General features: G+C 44.3%; 1 protein-coding gene across 1 annotated transcript in view; it reads left to right on the forward strand.

Annotated features, from left to right (window-relative positions):
• LOC124625417 (otoferlin-like) overlaps positions 1–14,209 on the forward strand; it is a 1,049,973-nt gene that overhangs the window by 998,877 nt on the left and 36,887 nt on the right. Inside the window, exon 34 of the mRNA XM_047149169.1 lies at positions 5,501–5,679. Coding sequence (XP_047005125.1) covers positions 5,501–5,679 — 179 coding nt within the window. The remainder of the gene's footprint in view (positions 1–5,500; positions 5,680–14,209) is intronic.

The raw sequence follows: 14,209 nt of genomic DNA on the forward strand, positions 1-14,209 counted from the left end.
TTCATTCCGGGCACTCCACAGTTACAATATTTTGGTGACAAAGTAAACGGTGGTAGTTGTTAGTATGGGGTCAAAGTTGGTCTTACTTCTGGAGAAACAGCAGCAGCTCATGCAGCAGCAGCAGTAGCCCCAGTTTATATCTTACAGTAGTCACTGCAGTTACTAATGGACAAAGTTGATGCAAGGGACGCACTGCCACATCAACTTCTGAGTCCTCAGGTGTCCGATGCTTTCCCACGTCTGCCATCATTCCCCCCATTTAATGACGCTAAAGAAGACTGGGAAACATATTTACATCAGCTGAAACAACATTTTGCGACTTTTCAAGTCACAAATGACCCCTTGCAGCAGTCGTTGTTTTTGTCTTGGGCCTCCCCAGACACGTTCTTTCTTATCCGCAAGCTGGCACCATTTTCTGATCTTGTGGCTCTCTCTTTCCAAGAATTATGCCTTTTGCTGACAAACTATTATTCACAACGCTACCATGTGTTCGCCTCTCAGATGGAGTTCCACCAATACCATAAACAGCCTGGTCAATTGTATCATTCATGGGTCACGGATCTGCAGGGTCTCAGCTGTCGATGCTATTTTACGTGCACCAATCGGCAGTGCAAGGCTTCATATGTGGACTCTCTCATCCGGAATTTGGTGGTTCAGCTGGCTTCTAATCCTGCAGCACTGAAGCTCGATACCCCTCCTTGGAAGAGATTCTCCGCATTGGCCACTCATTTGAGATTGCTCAGGTGGCTAATGAGTGTCTCATGGCACGGCCGCAAGTGGCGTCAATCAACACATCTCGGTGGGTTCCGCCCTCGTGACGTCAATGTCGCCCAGCCACCAGAGGCCAGCACTGTCGGGACTCCTCTTTGTCCAACATCTCTATGGCAGTGGCGCCTCCGATTGCCCCTCATCACCGGCCCACTTCCATCTTGCCCACAGTGCTTTACCGCACATTATGAAGCTGATTGTCCCCACCATTGGAAAACATGCACGATGTGTGACAAGGAGGGCCACATCCAATCGGTTTGTCATAGTCACTTGACTCGCTCCAGCCCTGCCCCTCCTGGGCCTCAAGATACTGTACATGCTCTGCAATCTGTCGTCCCACTGGATGACCCATCAGCGCAGAAGCTTTTCCTCATGCTCTGCCTTTTCACTGAGAATGTCAGTTTTCAGGTCAACACTGGGGCCACCGTCTCCCTGAATAATATGGTGACATATGTCCGACCGGGCTCTCCCTCTTGGCGTTTGGTTCCATTCCCCTTCTTGGGCAGTTCATCATCCAGGTGAGGTAAAAATATTTTCCCTGGCTCCTTACTCTATTTTTTGTTGACCATCCATTGGCTACAAATATTTTTGGCGTGGATGCATTTCAACTGTCTGGCTTTTCAACTTCCGATGAAGTTAACGTCATTTCCAAGGCTGTTGGTTTTCAGGACTTGGACGATCTGTGCTCAGTTTTTGAATAGTTATTTGCACTGGATCTCAGATGTGCTTTTGATTTTCAGGTGCACGTCCCACTTCAACCAGGTGCGCAGCCTCACTTTTTCCAGGCCCGACTCCTTCGGGTGGCCTTATGGCCAGCAGACAAGCGGCAACTTGATCAGCTCCAGGCTGCTGGCGTTCTGGAGCCTGTGACATACAGTGCCTGGGTGACACCATTGGTGGTAATATGGAAACCCAATTGGTCACTTTGGCTGTGGGGGGACCTCAGCACTACTGTCAATGCTGAGTCCCTTGTAGATACTTACCCCATTCCCCAACAGGAAGACCTTCTTGGCAAGCTTGCCAGTGGAGAGTACATTCCAAAGATTGACCTGGCTGAGGCATACCACCAATTACCCTTGGATGTTGATTCCCAGAACATCTTAGTTATCAACACGCCTTTTGGATTGTACAGGTACAAGTGCCTTCTGTTTGGTGTCTCTTTGGTGACGGCCGTTTTCCAGTAGTTCCTGGAGCAGCTTATGCAACCTATTCCTGCCTGCATGAATTATCTGGATGACATCTTGGGCAGCGGGCATTCCCCCCCCCCCTCCCCCCCCCCCCCCCAGGAACATTTGCAGAACCTCAGTGCCTTATTACACGCTCTGCAATCTGCAGGTTTATGCTGTCATCTGGACAGGTGTTGTTTTTTTCAACGGGAAGTGGAATACTTAGGCCACTGCTTAGCAAAGATGGCATTCGCCCTTCGGGTTGTAATGTTGTGGTCATTGAGGCCCTTCCTCGTCCCAAGGACTTATGTGAACTCCAGGCGTTTTTCGGCAAGGTTACTTATTACTTCAAGTTCTTACCCCAGGCTGCTTGCATTGCTCAACCCCTCAATCACATGTGTTGCAAAGGGGTACCTTTTGATTGGCTCCTGCCTGTGACCAGGCTTTTTTCCATTTAAAGGTGATGCTGAAGTCCGCCCCTTGCCTTACTCCCTTCTCTCCGGACCGCCCCTTGGTTGTGGTAGCTGATGCATCGGCATACGGCATTGGGGCCATTCTCATGCATTGGAATGCTGGTGGCTGAGAACAGCCCACTGCTTATGCATCTAAGACGCTGACCCTAGCACAACGGATCTACTCCCAGATTGAAAAGGAGGCCCTGGCAATAGTGTTTGCTGCCAACAATTTCACACCTATCTCTTTCGGGCAAAGTTCACCCTCCTTATGGACCATGGCACTGGGGTATGTCCTGCATGAAAGTTTTGGCTCGCCAGCATGTGTATTGTCCCGGCATTGATGGCAATATTGACCGCCTTGTCCATGGGAACACTGTGTGTGCATGTCACCACACAAGCCCCCCTCAGTCGTTCGCAGCTTGGCCTGTGCCTTGCCAGCCCTGGGATTGCCTCCATTTCGATTTTGCGGGCCTGTTTTTGGGGTCCTTGTGATTACTTATCGTTGTTGCCTACTCCAAATACCCATATGTCATTTGCATGGCGTCCACCACCACGGCAGCCACACTCATGGCCCTGGCCCAGGTTCTAGCCATTGAGGGCCCGCCTCACACATTGGTCTCCGATAATGGCCCTCAATTGATGGCATCCTCCTTCCACGACTTCTGTCAGGCCAACGGTATCAAACAAGTCTGTAGCCTGCCTTTCCACCCTTCCTCCAATGGTGTGGCAGAGAGGCTTGTCCGCACATTTAAACAACAGTTGACGAAGGCAGTTGAAACATCTCCCACCTCGTTGGCCCTCACCCTGTTCTTGAGCACCTATCGCACCACGCCAATTGACAGACAGTCCAGCAGAGCTCCTCCATGGGTGACAGCTGTGGACCCTGCTCCATTTGCTGATGCCATCCCCCTCCCACCCTGCTTCCAGCCCTCTCAGCTTTACACCCCCGGCATGGCTGTGTGGGCCCACGTGTACGGGAGCAAGGTGGGTTGGACACATGCCAAGGTCGTCGCGCCCCAGGGGCGGCATGTGACGTCAGTGCAGATGTCAAAAGAGTTGCAGCACCACCATCATAACCAGCTCTGTCCACGTATCCCTGCGGGACTCCCGCTGCCACCTTCTCCTCCACTGCCTCCTTCAGGTACAGATGTGGTCCTCGAGTCATGCCACTGCCCTCAGTTGCTGCCTCCCCATGAGCCTGCTGCCAGCCCTCCCTGCCCCCAGGTGGATCGGCAGCTCCCTCTGCCGACATGGCCTCTGGGTCAGCCATCATGGACATCTCAGGCGTCCCTTCCTTGCCACCAATGGCAGTTGACAAGCCCAGGTCCTCTCCCATCTGCCGACCACTGCAGCACTGTCCGGGGCATTTCTGCCCCTATGCACAGGTTTCAGTGGGAGGGGGGGCGGGGGGGATCTGGCACCGAGCGCCGCGGATTTCGAATCCTCACCAGATAGCATGGACCTCGATTACCACTAGAGGTCTCTGCAACTGTCGCGCCATATGCTGTGGCTGCGTGTGCTCCTGGCCCCGCGTATAATGTGAAGGTGCTACTGCGGAGTACGTAGTTCCAGCAGCCAATAGCGACATACCCTATCATGTATTTAAGTGCCTGCCTCTCTCTCAGTGAGGCAGTCTGATATTCGTGCGAGTCTCTCAATATCTCGCTTACAGACATCGTGTTTGCTTTGCTTGTTTCCGTGTCCGAGTGGACGTTGTTCATTTCGTGAGGTTTTCATTTGTGACCCCATTGCTTCTTGCGTGTTGCTGTTCTTGGTGTCTTGCTCAGTCGTCGGTCATTGTGTGTGTCCATTCTTTCCCATTCATCTGTCTTGTTTGTTTGTGTGCCGCTCCCGTTTGGTCCCACTGTGCTTTTGTATGGCCACCCCACGACCCTTCCAGTTGTGGGTACAACACCACTATTCATTATACATCAAGTGAATTGGAACTATATTTTCTCAGAAAACAGCCCCTTCTTCTCCTCTGCTCTTGGCTAAATTTTATTACATTGCAAGTACTACATTCTATTTATATTCAATTTCACTTCTACATGATCCAAACTATTCCTTCATCAAACCTAGACACAAGTATAAAATATTCTGGTTAATGCATGCGATAATAAAATGAGAAGTTAGACATTCCAAAAGTAGTACAGTTCTTGATTTAACAAATAATATTAGTGAACTAATAACAACTGAATAATGTTTCAAGTTTTTAGTACAATATGACCAAATTAATTTATAACATTTTAGGAGCTATGAGCTAACATTATCAGCATACATTGTCATTAGCTTCCATTAGCAGACTGATCGTCTTGCTGTGAATTGTTAACTGTTTCTGTGTTTATGTGTAACTGATGTCATATAATTTTAATGTAATGGCAGCATACATCTAAAATTTATTGTTTGCTGCCTTCATTCGTACTAAAGCTGTCTCAAGTCTGTAGTTTTTTGTCTAGTGTCTGGATAAACAAATGGGGTAATTGGTACTTAAACCAAAGTTAAGTGTAGAAGGAAGTAAATGTTAATAAAGTCCACATTAGTCATGATTACTCTCAGTTCTATTTTAAATATATGCCATGCCTTATTTTATGTGAGCTTAGATGCAACATTAAATATGGCAAGTGTGAAAACTAACAACGAGAATCCCATTGAAATCATAGGGTGTTCACAAATGGTAATGAACCAACAATAGTCAAACTAGCATTAAATTATAATAATTGTTCTATCACCCAATAATACATAGCTTCTGGCTGAGTCTGACAGATGCTGGAGGTATTTAGTTATTAATATGGTGATAACCTTAAGAGTACAGTAGAAAGCTTAAAAATGGTGGTGTAACAATATTGTCATTGTTTTATACCACTGTTGTACTATAATATCTACATGGAAACACAATTCATCTATGCATCTTTACTATCTCCAGCTGTGGCAATATTTTCAGACCGCTAACAGAATCTAACAATACAGGATGATTGCTACCGTGTAAGAATATTGCATACTGCCATCAGACAGTGTTTAAAAATCATGAGCAATTTGAATAGCAATAAAATGCTTCACTGCTTTCTTATTGAAATTGTAGTTTTTACTGAATATTTTCAAATCTCTTAACAGGTGCAATTACACTTGATTTAAATCGATTCCCACGAGGAGCCAAATCTTCAAAGCTATGTACACTGGACATGTTGAAAACAGATGGTTCTGTTCCTATGCTCAACATTTTCAAGCAGAAGAGAGTAAAAGGCTGGTGGCCTTTTTATGTTAAGAAAGAAAATGAAGAAATGGAATTAACGGTAAGAGCAATGATTCTTTTTCAAAAATAAAATTTCATTCATTTTGACTAATTTTGGTTTATTTAATGTGAGAACTTTGTGTTTTCAGCTGTACAAATTTCTCAATATAAAGCACTCAAATGTTGTACTTTTTGTTATTATAACCTACAAAAGGCAGGAACAAGCTTTGGTGGCCTACAGGTCTCATTCACATTACTTTGTGGGCCATCTCACCATGTGACATAACAACAGTGCTCCTAGCTCCTAGAATCCACGAGGTTATTGTTTATGGAGTAATGCACCAGTATGATAGGAACCCCTTTGCTGGCATGCAACACCAACAAATTATCCCCCAAAATACACATTTGGTGTTCATCTGGAAACCATTAAAAATTGATACCACTGATAAAAAAGTGAAAAACTATGAAATACAGTAATGATGTGCAAAACTAACATGATGGATGCTATGAACTAGGTGAATGGCCAGTAAGAGGACTTCCTAGCAGCACCCCTACTGAGTAGAAGTGAATAGTGCTGTTTTACAGTATTTGTAATTTTTAATTTAAAACCAAACAGCTCACAACCTAGTACCACTTCCTGGGCTGTTTATGGTTGTATAATATATTTTAACTCAGTGCCTGGCTGCCTGACAAATCATCACAATAACTTATACTTCAGAATACATCTCTTCAGGAAAACATGAATATTTTTTCACATAAAAACTCATGTGTGAAACATAGAGACTTTGTCTAAATCCAATACATAAGCTCTTACTCATACAAAATGATTGTTTTGCTTTGAATATGACAGCATTTTTTTTTAATGTCATCACTTATCATATCAATTTGACAACCAACTGTTCATCTTGATAAACTTATTTGTTTGAATTCTTTCTTTTATTATTGTTATTAACATTGTTATTATCAGAACATAGTATATCTGTAATGTCCAAGAGGCATACCTTTATTTGCCTTCAGCAAAGGGCTTTCACAATCTGTCAATTTTTCTACTCGCTATAAAACTAGCTTTAACCAAATTATCACGCTGTGTTCTTGGTTTGGTAAATTAAAAATTAATGTTTTAATTTCATCTTTCTGCAAGTCCCCTGCAAGATGTTGCTGATCAGCATGTTTTGTGTGCATAGAAAACTCCATTTTCATATTATACTCCTTCACAACAGATTGTGATCAACTACACTACAAGTAAATAGATTTACTTTTTAACATAGTACAAAGATAATCCTCCATCCATTTCTCCTGGAATTGGAAGCAGTTAGCATCTAATTTTCTTTTCTTAAGGCCATAACTTTTATGAATACTCTCAGTAAAGACACATGGGCCCACTTTCACAAAACTGATGAACAACTATCACAGAACTTGACATGTGAAGTGACAACACGTAACTAGTTTGTTCACCAAGTTATATCCCCTGCTCCTGTTACTTGAATTGGCACATTTAGCAAGTGGTTGCTAATTTTTGTGCCATTGTTACCTACTACCAACATTTGCAATATACCAGTGTGCAGCACAGACTTGACAGTAAGAAGTAAGTAACATGCATGCTATTAGCTCTGATCCAGAGGTGGAAATACTTCTTCCTGCAAGTCTTCAGGGTGATGAGCTGCTTCCACTACTCTCCACATGAACAAAAACCAAAACTTCACGCTGATAGTGAAAATGTGTTTCTCTTTGTTGTCCAAATCCAGTGCTAGGGAAAGGGCATTGTGCATGTGTGGAGTAAGCAGAATTTTCACTGGTCTGTGGCATGAGCTGCAAACATGAGGTAAGCTGGGCATTGGCAGAAATATCTGAAAGTGCATCCTGGCCCGAATACAATGTGAGTGCCTTCCTCTCTCACCCACAGATTTCTTTGATGTGCTGGGTTGAAATCAATCACAGGTCAGATCCAGCCCGTGGGCCACCAGTTGCACACCTATGATATGAAATGTAGTTATAAATAAAATTTTAATGTAAGATAGTCATTGCATTATTTCCAAAGCGTTTTGTAGAAATTCAAACTATTATCATTACTCAGTATACCAACATCCTCAGTTATTTTTTATTGCAAAGTGTCATAATATAAGTGCAAAAACAAGAGTTCCTTTCATGAAGAATCAAACAGAAACATAGTGAATTACAATATCATGATGACATTCTCATATTAACTGCATCAATGCCTGTGAGTAAGAACTAAGTGTGCTTTCTGTGTTACTCATTCAAAATTACAATCTTGGCATATATTTAGCTGTTCCTTTGTAAGCACAAACGAAACTCCTTGATTTGGATATGATTTAAGTTGTTATTACCTATTGTAGTCAAAAACATGGCACTCATTTTAAGGATTTATTACTGTGTCCTTATTCTCTCACATTCGCCTACTCCTACTGAGTGCAGCTTTTAAGAGTGACAAATATGGATAAATTTGATATGATTCGAAAGGGCAAATTTGTTATGAAAGTGTAAATGATTAAAACTTCAAATTATGAAAACACTTGGCTGCAAAATAATTGATGTGGTTTTTAAAATCCATGTTTGCTCCTGTCAGTTTTTCATCTCTGGTATATTGACTCATCCAAAAAGTGATATAATAAGATGAAAACCATTAAAGATTACCATTGTGCATGTATCACATTAATATTTAGGACAATTTTATGAAAAGGATAGATTAAACAATGGAAAATCCAACACACACACACACACACACACACACACACACATATACACAAATGCAACTAGCATATATATAACCACAGTGTCTGGCAACTGAAGCCAGACTGTGAGCAGCAGTGCAAAATGGGAGAAACAACTGTCTGGGGTAAGGAGGAGGCTGGGGTGGGGAGGGGGAGGGATAGCAGGGGATAGTGGGGGACAGTAAAGTGCTGCTAGTGGGAGCATGCAGAGTCAAGATGGAGAGAGGGTAGGGTAGCTGGTGCAGTCAGAGGGGTAGTGCAAAAGGAGAGAAGTAAAAAGACATGGTGCATCGGTGGAATAGAGGGCTGTGTAGTGCTGGAATGGGAACAGGGAAGGGGCTAGATGGGTAAGGACAATGACTAACGAATGTTGAGGTCAAGATGGTTAGGTGAACATAGGGCATATTGCATGGAGAGTTCTCCCTGTGCAATTCAGAAAATCTGGTGTTGGCGGGAAGGGCCCAGATGGCACAGGCTGTGAAACAGTCACTGAAGTGAAGAACATTGTGTTGAGCAGTATGCTCAGCAACAGCGTGGTCCAGTTATTTCTTGGCCACAGTTTGTCAGTGACCATTCTGGCTGACAGACAGCTTGTTGGTTTTTGTGCCCATGTAGAATGCAGCACAGTGGATGCAGCTTAGCTTGTAGATCAGGTGACTGGTTTCACAAGTAGCCCTGTCTTTGATGGGAAAGGTGATGTTTGTGACCAGTTGGTTATGGGTAGTTGGTTATGGGAGGATGTATGACACAGGTCTTAGATCTAGGTCCATTACAGGGATATGAGCCATACAACCAGGGCTAGGAGGAGGGGTGTGTAGGGTTGGATGGGGATATTGTGTAGGTTCAGTGGGTGGTGGGATATGACTGTGGGAGGTGTGGGAAGAATAGTGGTTAGGACATTCCACATTTCACAGCACAATGAGCGGTAGTTGAAACGCTGGTGGAGGATGTATTTCAGTTGCTCCAGTCCTGGGTGGTACTGAGGCATGGGGGAATGCTCCTCTGTGGCTGGATGGTGGGACTTTGGGAGGTGGTGGGTGACTGGAAAGATAAAGCACAGGAGATCTGTTTTTGTATAAGGTTGGGAGCATAATTACAGTCTGTAGGTCTCAGTGAGACCCTCAGTATATTTCAAGGGGAACAGCTCATCACTATAGACGCGATGGCAATGAGTGGCTACGCTGTATGGAAAGGCTTCCTTGATATGGAATGGGTGGCAGCTGTCACAGTGTAGGTATTGCTGGTGGTTGGTAGGTTTGATATGGACAGAGGTTCTGATGTAGCCAGCTTTGAGATGGAGTTGAATGTTGAGGAAGGTGGCTTGATGGGTTGAGTAGGACCAAGTGAACTGAATGGGGGAGAAACTGTTGAGGTTCTGGAAGAATGTGGATAGGGTGTCCTCACATTTGATCCAGATCAAGAAGATGTTATCAGTGAATGTGAAGCAGATGAGGGGTTTGGAATTATGGATGTTTAGGAAGAATTCCATCAGATGGCCCATGAATAGATTGGCTTAGTATGGTGCCATGCAAGTGCCCATAGCATTAACCCACATTTGTTTGTAAATAATGCCTTCAAAGAAGAAGTAATTGTGGGTGAGGATACAGTTAGTCATGGTGACTAGGAAGGAGTTTATTGGTTTGGAATCCATCGAGTGTTGGGAAATGTAGTGTTCAATAGTGGTAAGACCATGCGCATTAGGGATGTTAGGGCAAAGGGAGGTAGCATCAACATAGACTCTCTCAGTGGGGGCACAGTAACTGGGCGCAATGGGGCATCCTGGATGGTGAGGTTTGTGGAGTTTAGGAATCATGTAGAAGGCAGAAGTGTGGGGAGTAGCAGGGGTGAGGAGAGAGATAGACTTTGGTGAACAGTTCTGGGATAGGCCTAAGAATTTGAGGAGAGACTGGAAATCCTACTGGATTTCTGGAATGGATTTACGGTGTTGGATAAATCTGACAGCTGGTTGAGTCTTTCTGCCTGGTAATCCTTGTGGTTCAAAACAGCAGTGCTGGAGCCTTTGTGAGCAGTTAGGATTATAAGATAAGGACCAGTTTTTAGGTCCTGGATTGTGGTTCTTCTGCAGATGTAAGGTTGGTTTGCACATCAAGGGATTTGAGGGATGATGGTGAGGCAAGGTTTGAAGTTAAGAAATTTTCAAAAGTTACAGGAGGTGATTTGGGGGCAGTGGGATGGAGGAGTAACAGAGTCAGGGTTCAGTATTAGTCTGTGGTTGAGTCTTGTAGAGTTGGTGGCGAAAAATCGTTTCCACTCTAGGGGTTGAGAGAAATAGAGGATGTCCTTGACAAATCCTGCATTACTGGATTTGGAAGTTGGGCAAAAGGTGAGGCCTATGGAAAGGACTGATACTTCTTCAGGGCTAAGGGTTTTGGAGGTAAGGATCATTATGGTGTTTCAGGTCTGTTGAGGTACTGGTTTCTGTGTGGTGGTGGGAGGGAATTGTAGAAGATGGGGTAAATGCAGTAGGGGCAGGGTTTGTCAGCTATGAGGGGATGTGGAGGAAGTTTTGGAGGTTGTTGTAGATACAAGGGGGGACCCAAAAGAAACCGGACTCTGAGGGCGCTGCCACTCATAGACGTAGTGCAGGGCTCTCATGATAGATGGTGTTAGTAGAGACCTTCATGAAACAGCTGTGCAGATGGTGTCAGTGTAGAGCTGAACGTGCAAGTGTGGTATTGTGTTTCTCTGATTGTTGGCAGGTTACCTCTGAGAAGTTGTTATGGCAACTTTAAAAGAACAAAGAGTGTGTGTGAAATTTTGTTTCCTGCTTAAAAAAACTGCAATGGAGACACACCAAATGCTTCAGGAAGCTTTCCAGGAGGACGCTATGAGCTGCAAACAGGTTTTCAAGTGGTTTGGGGACTTTAAACATGGTGAGATGTGTGTTGAAGACCAATCTCGTTCTGGACGCCCTTCAACATCGCGAAATGAGGAGAACATTGAAAAGGTCCACCAAAAGATCAACGAGGATCGTCACCAATACAATTGACCAAATTTCAGCAGAGACAGGAATCAGTTGGAACTTGTGCCAGCGGATTTTGAGTGAGGATTGGCACATGAGACGTGTTGTTCTGTGCCTTCTCACACAGGAGCAAAAAACCATCCGCATGAATGTGTGTCAGGACTTGAAAACAGAGATTGCACGTGATCCAAACTTCTTGAACAAAGTCATTACAGGGGATGAGAGTTGGTGTCACAGGTATGACCCAGAAACCAAGCAAGTGTCAAGCCAGTGGAGGACTCCCAACTCCCGCAGACCAAAAAAAGCAAGGCAAGTGAGGTCAAATGTGAAGACGATGATCACTGTTTTTTTTTTTTGTTCGTGGAATTGTGCATCGGGAATTCGTACCCCCTGGACAGACTGTTAACCAGCACTTTTATTTGGATGTCTTAAGGCATCTGCGAGAGGATGTGAGGAGGAAACGCCCAGAACTTTGGCGATCAGGTGACAGGTTCTGCATCACGACAACACTCCAGCACACACAGCCTTACAAGTGACCACTATTTGGCATCTCAGAGGTGGTCTGTTATTCCCCACACTCCGTATTTGCCGGACCTAGCCCCGTGCGACTTTTTCCTATTTCCATGAATGAAAAAGCACTAAAAGGGGAACGTTATGGCAATGTGGAGGTGGTAAAAACAGCTTTGCAAGGGGCACTGGACAATATCAAACTTGAAGAGTTCTAAACATGCTTCCAACAGTGGGAAAAAGAGACTTGACAAGTGTATCGCATGTAATGGAGAGTATTTTGAAGGTGACTGAAGTAATTTTGTTAAAATGTTCATAAATAAATTTTTTATGACAGCAATCCGATTTCTTTTGGGTCCCCCCTCATATGATGGACAGTGGAAGTGAGCAGGATGGAGAGTTTTCTGAGATGTCATTGTGCATGTTCCTCTTGTTCATGGAGGGCAAGAATTTCAATGTGTGGTATGGGTTCCAGGAATTTAGGATTGCATAGCAGGAGAATTTCACAGTTGGAGAAAACTTATTATAAGGAGGTTTGGGCTTGATTGATATGGTTTTCCATGACTATGTTACAGGGGATAAGAATTGGTGGAATCTGAACAGATGGAGCTCATTGTGGAAGTACAGGTGGCAGCCAGACACGGGTGATTGGATGGTAAGGCCATTTGAGGGATTCCATGAGCCGAGCAACAACACAGGAATATTATGTGGGACTCGGCCCTGGCTAGGGATAAGGAATCTTTTCTGCATTAACACAGATGGAAGGAGCAAGGTTCCATGGCATTGGAGAAAACCCGTAAAAATATGTAAATAATGTAGAATTCATCACAAAAAATTCCCAAAAATACATGCAAACATGTTGTGAAAAATCACAGAAAGAAAAAAATGGATGAAATATGGGGAAACAAGGTAAAATCGGAGAGATAGACTAATAGTGAAAGGTGAAAACCAACTGCAATTGGCATGAACTCACAGTGAGATCAAATAAAAAAAATGTACAATTCTTGTAATGTGGGTTCCAGATCTGTGGGTTGGCTTAGTGTGAAGAAGGGGGATGGAAGACATTACTAGATTAGGTGAAATTAGTACTTGTGAACTGGAATATGAAGGAGAAAGAGTGGGGGTGGGAAGGGGCTGGTATGTTCAGATACAGTCTGTGTGACCCAGGAAAGGTATGGGAAATAACATGTGAAAATAAGTGAGAGTGATGCAGGGAGAGTGAGCAATTTGAAAGTAAAGGATTATTGATATCAGTGGGAGTAATGTGGGAAATGAGATGCTGCTTCAACAGTCAGTGCTGTCTTGTAGCTGCCTCTTGTGCATGGCTGAGAGGGGTGATACAGTGTGGCTTGTAACTATAGGGTGCAGTGTGGTTTGTAAAGTGACAAGAGAAAAACAAGAGAGGAGAGAAATAAAGATTGACATTGAGTATAGTAATGCATCAGAAAATAAGAACAAAAGGAAATAGCATTGGGTTAAGGATGGAAGAAAAGTCGCCAGGCAAAATAAAACAATGGAAAATACAGGATGGAATGTAACAGTATTATAAAAAGGATAGTTGCTACTCAGAATATAATGGAGATGCAGAGTCGCAGATAGGTGCAACAAAAGACTGGGAAAGTGAGCATTCAGCCAATGAGGCCTTTGTCACGCAAAAGCGACTAACACACACGACACCACAGTCACTGGCAACTGAAGCCAGACTGCGAACAGCAGCGCATGATGAGAGAGGCATAAACAGGAGCCTGAGGCAGGGAGGGAGAGGGATAGCAGGGTAGGAGTGGGGAACAGTAAAGTGCCACTAATGGGAGGGGGCAGGGATGAAGTGGAGAGAAAGTAGGGCAGCAGGTGTAGTTGGGAGGTTAGATGGAGGATGGTGAAGAGAGGGAGGGGGGGGGGGGGGGGGGGGGGAAGGAGAGCAGAAAAGAAGCAAAAAGACGGGGTATGTTGGTTGATTAGAGGGCTGTGCAACACTGGAATGGGAACAGGGAAGGCGCTAGATGGGTAAGTACAATGACTGATGAAGGTTGATGCCAGTAGAGTTACCAGAATGTAGATTATATTGCATGGAGAGTTTCCACCTGTGCCATACAGAATAACTGGTATTGGTAGAAAGCATCCGGTTGGAACAGGCTGTGAAGTAGTCACTGAAATCAAGAATGTCATGTTGGGTGGCGTGCTCAGCAACAGGATGGTCCAGTTGTTTCTTGGCCACAGTTTTTCAGTAGCCATTCATGTGGATAGACAGCTTGTTGGTTGTCATGCCACATAGAATGCAGCACAGTGGTTGCAGCTTAGCTTGTAGATCACATGACTAGTTTCACAGGTAGCCTTTTCTTTGATGGGATAGGTGATGTTTATGACTGGACTAG

This window comes from Schistocerca americana, chromosome 1 (assembly GCF_021461395.2).
Source record: "Schistocerca americana isolate TAMUIC-IGC-003095 chromosome 1, iqSchAmer2.1, whole genome shotgun sequence".
NCBI lineage: Eukaryota > Metazoa > Arthropoda > Insecta > Orthoptera > Acrididae > Schistocerca > Schistocerca americana.